The sequence below is a fragment of the Hevea brasiliensis genome, chromosome 10 (assembly GCF_030052815.1).
Source record: "Hevea brasiliensis isolate MT/VB/25A 57/8 chromosome 10, ASM3005281v1, whole genome shotgun sequence".
Lineage (NCBI taxonomy): Eukaryota > Viridiplantae > Streptophyta > Magnoliopsida > Malpighiales > Euphorbiaceae > Hevea > Hevea brasiliensis.
In genome coordinates this window covers 146,268-152,138 of record NC_079502.1, presented here as the reverse complement: position 1 = coordinate 152,138, position 5,871 = coordinate 146,268, and the positions used below count along the sequence as shown (strand labels likewise).

At 35.0% G+C, this 5,871-nt stretch overlaps 1 protein-coding gene across 1 annotated transcript; it reads right to left on the bottom strand.

Annotated features, from left to right (window-relative positions):
* Positions 1-1,911: 1,911 nt before the first annotated feature.
* LOC110648666 (protein SIEVE ELEMENT OCCLUSION B) lies at positions 1,912-5,019 on the bottom strand. Its single transcript, XM_058128762.1, has 7 exons — positions 4,786-5,019; positions 4,649-4,705; positions 4,078-4,520; positions 3,893-3,999; positions 3,681-3,802; positions 3,112-3,582; positions 1,912-2,905 (listed from the first exon to the last, which is right to left on the bottom strand). Exons 1-7 carry the CDS (start codon positions 5,017-5,019, stop codon positions 2,267-2,269), a joined length of 2,073 nt encoding a protein of 690 aa, XP_057984745.1. The 3' UTR covers positions 1,912-2,266.
* Positions 5,020-5,871: the final 852 nt, after the last annotated feature.

The following is a 5,871-nucleotide window of genomic DNA, read 5'->3' as shown; positions in this document are numbered from 1 at the left end:
TAATCAGCTCATCATAAGTGAATTTGGAGAAGTCTTTGGTGTCAAAGATCACTATTACTTTTGTTTCCCATGATTTAGGTAGTGACCTCAAGACTCTCTTAACTAATTCTTCTTTAGTGAATTTCTTTTCAAGTGGTTTGAGTACATTATCCAAATCAGTAAATCTTGTGCTCATTCCTAAAATGGTTTCTCCAGGTTTCATCTCAAATAGCTCATACTCTCAAACAAGTCTATTGGCTTTTAATTCCTTCACTTGATTAGTCCCCTCATAAGCGACTTTAAGTTTATCCCACACTTCTTTTGGAGATGTGCAACTTGAAATACAGTTATATTCAGTTGCATCAAGTGCACTATGAAGAATATTTAAAGCTTTAGCAGTTGAAGAAAATTTCTTCCAATCAAGTTCATTATATTCCTCTTCATGTTTTTCTCTATAACCATCAGCATGTAATTCTAATGGAATTTTAGGACCTTTAACAATTCTTTGCCATGCTTCAATATCAACAGATTGTATAGAGTTTCTCATCCTAACTTTTCAAAAAGAATAATTAGAACTATTAAACAAAGATGGTCTAGTAATAGAGTGTCCTTCAACTAAAGGTGCAAGGATACTAGTTGTGTTAAATGTGCCAGCCATTATAGGATCTCTCTAAGGTGTTCAAACCTCAAGCAAGGGAGACAAGCTTTGATACCAATTTTAAGATCAAGCGCTTATCACTGTGCCAAAAGCTTAAGCTGTTAGTAGAGGCACAACTCCAACTCTTTATAGAGTAGTAGCCCAAGCACCATGGTGAAGAGATGCAGGCGGGATCTTTGGCCTTTGGGTTATCCCCACCCAGTGCCAACAGATATGATTCTTAATTGTGAAGGAAACGAAAAGAAATTGAATAGAAAAAATAAAAGAAAAAAAAATCAAATTTCTTTTATATATGATGTTTAAATAAATTATTAGAATATAAGAGGAATATAATTTCTACCCTATATAAAAGGAGGGAGAATACTTATTATACCCTCATTTATCTTCTTATATCTAAGTTAATTACTCAAATATAAGCATAATGATTGTTTTTCTTTCTTTCAAAAACAAAATAATAATTTTGCCATTGAGGTTTAATATTATTTTTGTCAAAATCATTATACATTCATTGGCCAATATTCTAAAGATATAGTTAATTATTGATTAATTGATCACTTTATAGCATACAATTATGCAAATTGCTTGAATCAAATTTATTTTTAATTAACAATTTGTTGTGTGATATAATTAGATACAATTTGCTGAATATAAGTTAGACAACTTTCAGTCTCTGTTGGATCATAAACTGTGACCGGCAGTAAGACAAGTAAGTCTATTTACCAACTAAGGATCAATGCAGCTTGCAAATTGGGAAGCTCCTGCATCTTTCCCTTCTCTGAAAACAATCCAACCACATAGATGAACATTATCTAAAAGCTAAAAGTTCACAAAAGTGACCATGAACAGCGGAGAGAAGAGCAGAAATGATGGGGGAGATGTAGAAGGCTAATGAGATAATTTCCAATTTCCCTCCATTCTCCTCCAAATTGGAGGGGAAATCTTTTGGGTAAGATGCAATGAATTGAAAAATGCATTTTTTTCCTCAATTCTCCTCTGGAGGAACCAAGGATATCAAGTTTTATTTATTTTTTTCTTTCTCTTTTTTTCAAAGGTCTGTTTGGTTTAATTACTGGATATAGCTAAAACATATAATATCCTCTGAAATTCTTTATTTCATTTGAAATATGCAATTTCAAAAGCTGCAAATTCTTGAAGTCAGATGCAACTTTAAATTCCATTACAATAGGTCTTTGTGGATGAAATGAGCAACTGAATTTCAGAAGAACAAAAGTAAATAAAATATTGAGTCCTTACCCCCTTAATTAGCAATTACGTAGAACAAAGAGACACATATATTGATAGAGGCTTAATACAGCCTTCAAGTTTTATTATAACAGTTCCTTGAAAGCACACCAAACTGGGGAGGTGTTTGCACTGCAAGCATTCAAGGTTTATTGCACAACATACACAAGCACATACTTAGCTCGTATAGAGCTAGACTTAACATACACACAAGCACATACTTATGTGGAGACTGGTTAATCGTCCAGTCTAGACATTAACCACTAAAACACAGAATATCCTAAATTGCAATGCAAGAAAATTCTCGCATTAATTATTTATTTATTCTTTCAACGAAACACCAGATGGCCGGTGATCACCTCCACGATAACAAGCCAAGCTTGGTCACTACTCGCAGCAACGGTACATCAGGTACTTGCCCATTTTACGATCACAAATTGCGCATATCATCATCTCATCTGGGATCCTTGGAACAGTGGTGGGGAGAACAATGTGATAACAATGGTGTTTTTGGACCTTAAGATGTTGTTCGATCTGTTGGTTGAGTGCTAGCATAAAAGAATCAACGTTCGTGCCAGCTTTCCACCAGTTATTTATCCTCAACAACACATCCAGAACGACTTCTCCTGTGGCTTTCACCACTTTATGAGATGATCCTAATTGACCAAACACAGCCCATCCCTTGTAGCTGCCATTGAAGCTTAGCAAAGACATGACATCTCTCATGGTATCGTTTATTTTAGCATTCTTGCCATCTCTTATCCCCCAAGAAAAGATGCTTTCCAATCGGGTCCAAAAGTGCCAACTGTGTGTTTCATCAGCTTTCCAGTATCCACCAACCTTCTTTGCCGTGATGAAATCGAAAATGGCATTGTTGTAATGATCGATGGCATTGCTCTTGCTCACATAAACCAAATCTATGCTTATCTTTGTGGAATTCTTAACCCGATTTATCATAGTGGTGAAGTCCTCGATCCACTTGATGTCTTCTCCTCCGTAAAGGCATAAGATTGAAGCTGGTTTCGACTGATATATACACACTCATATTTTAATTAGTCTACTAAAAATACTTAAAAGCTAAATTAAATTTGATCAATGATATCTTGACTCAGTTTTGATAAAAAAAAAAAAGTTTTGAGAGTTCAAACTCCAATTGAAGTCTAATTAAAAAATAAAATTTATTATCTTATAAAAAAAAACTATTAATATAAATTATAGGAATGTAAAATTACCGAATCTTCTGGATAAATTCCTCCGAGAAGTAGATCCAGGGTTATCTGCAGATTCTGATGCCACAGTGATTTCTTTTGATCGTGAACAGAGAATAGGCTGAGCAAATCTCCTGATATCCACAGCGGGTCAAGAGTTCGAGGGGTAAGGGATTTTGAATGTCCTTTTGGAAGCAGTGGCACCAGAATTGTCTCATTTGTGAATTTCCATACCTCCCTGATGTACCTAATGGCCACTGGTTTGATGATTTTAGGATTTCGCACTGTGTACCAAGGCATCAGGGATTGCAATGACGAAAACTCGCGTTCATTGAACTCGTCCACAATTGGAAGCCACACTATATGATACCTATTCTGCTCCTTGGTTTGCAGTTTTAGGTACAATTTAGTAAGAGTCTTCATTTCTGCATGACAGGCATCAGGACCAGATATGAGCAGCCACACGTTGGAGCCCTTTAGCGAATTAATATCGACCTGCATTTGTTTCAAAAGAATTATAAAACTATAACTTGTAATACTTAGCAAGTGAGATGCTGGGAAGTGTCAGAGTTGAAATTGGGTAAATTGCGAACCTCTTTCTTGTTGTCATGGCCTACCACAAGGGCTGTCTTCCCACCCTCGACGTCAAATAAGTCGCTGAGGATGGTATGGTCTTGGTATGTGTTGAAACGATTGATGAGCCACTTGTAAGTTTCTGCAATATCCCAATGGTGATCTTTATTCAGTAATTCCGAGAAGGGGTTGTTAAGGTCAAGTTAGAATGGCCAATAAAGGGCTTAATTACCAATTTCATGTTTGCGATGAGAAAATTTAACTTGCAGGACTTTCTGCATGCTACTAACTTTAGAAGCCAGCGTTTTCAGTTGCGATGTCATTTCTGCCATGGTGTTCCTGAAATACAGTAAATTGGTTACTGTTTTATTTACTTGGAAATAAAAAAATGGATTAAGGAAGCATTCCAAGACTTACTGATTTCTCAACCCAACAAGTTTAGCAATATAAGAGCCGCAGGTCACAACACTATAAATCGTCCAGTAGGTAGCTCTGGCTATTTCAGTCGGGGCAGATGGTTGTTCTTCAGCTTCAAAATACTTAGGATCTAGAACACTGAACTGGAGAACACATTTGATTACAGTCATTATGGCGTGGATAAGCTCATTAATTGCTCCAGAGAGATTTTGGGATGCACTGCCAATTTCCTTGATGAATTGCAGCTGCTTAAGGAAAGCCATATTCTTGGCAACTGGATCTGGCGTGTCAAGCTGAGTAAGCAGATAAAATTCACCATAATTCACTGCAAAAGCAGCTGCCACAATAACCAGCTTTTCATCCCACAGATAGTTTTGAAGTTCTTTTTCGAGAATCGTCATAGTTGTTTCTTCCGCATCTCTATCCGTGCAATTGCATGCTAGCTGTAGATTACAAACATGTTCAAAGATTCGTCAGTGACTCCAAAATCAGTAACTAAACTTTAATGTAATTATATGAATGAAGGAAGAATTTAATGCAATCATATATCATCATCGGTTATCAAGAAAACCTTGCAGCAGATTTTGTTTATGAGGGAAGCCGGTACTTCATGCACTACTGATTTTTCCTGCAAAAGAATAATTACTATCATGTCAGTATTTCATAATTTTTAACTAATAAGAATGGAGAAGAGAAATTTGAACATACATTTGGAACATCATGATAGCTTTTGGGATTGTCATGAAGCAAGATTTTGCCAATGATACTGAATAAACCGTCAAGGTTATCAAATTGGCGACCCTGAGGTTTATGGGTTTCTTGAACTTTCTTAAATATTGCATCATCGTCGGACTCCAATAGTTTCGTAGCCGAGAGGAGACCTTGAGTCACTTGAGCAGTCACTTGCTGCTTCAGCGAGGAAACGTTGGATAACCAAGACATGTTTGCAAGATTAGGGTGTGGATATGTGGAAGGAGGGTTATTATATGGAAAATTTACGGAGAGAGTCGGAGACGGAAGACCAAGTCTGGGACTTAGGGAGTCTTCAAATTAGCTAGCTCCTTGCAAAATGAGTTCCTCCACACCCTTTAAATAGGCATCAAGAGAAAAATTTTGCCTAAACTGGATCTATCATAAATTTAAGATACAAATATTTAAGACTCATATATTTAATTTGTAGATTTCACTATATATGTATTTTGGATTCATGATGAATAGAGTCTAGTTAAAAAAATCCACATCAATAATAATGTACCCTATAAGTAAGAATTATTGAAACAATTGTCCTATGTATAATTAGCTGTGATAGATGGATCAAATTTAATGAATTTTCAGATCATCTTAAATTATATATCATTTTTCATTTATTTTATTCTACTCATTGAATTATTACATATAAAAGTTTTGAGTTCTTTTATGAGTCAAGTAATCTTTCAAGCTAAATTATTATTTGAGCGAGCAAATTTAATAGATTGAATCAACTCAAATGATTAAATTTGAATTGATTCATGCTGATCACCATGTTAACTTTTGAATTCTCAATTTTCAGTGCCATTTTGAATTTGGAACAAGTCCAAATATGCCATATACTTTTTCTTGATGTCCAAATAAATTAATTTTTAACTTTATAGCCAAATTAGTCCACAAAATGTTAAATAAATCCAATTCTTGGCCAAAAAATAAAATAATTTTTTTTTAATTTTAATAATTAAAAATTAACTCAGAGTAATTTTTACCTACACCAAGGTGTACACATCTAACCAATCAATAATTATCATTTTAGTTAGAATCAAG

Excerpts from the sequence above, each read along its gene's own strand:
- LOC110648666 (XM_058128762.1), bottom strand. The coding sequence starts at position 5,019 with ATGTCTTGGTTATCCAACGTTTCCTCGCTGAAGCAGCAAGTGACTGCT. Across the intron at positions 4,521-4,648 it reads TAAACAAAATCTGCTGCAAG|CTAGCATGCAATTGCACGGA; the intron begins GTTTTCTTGATA and ends TGTAATCTACAG. Across the intron at positions 3,583-3,680 it reads GCCATGACAACAAGAAAGAG|GTCGATATTAATTCGCTAAA; the intron begins GTTCGCAATTTA and ends AAACAAATGCAG.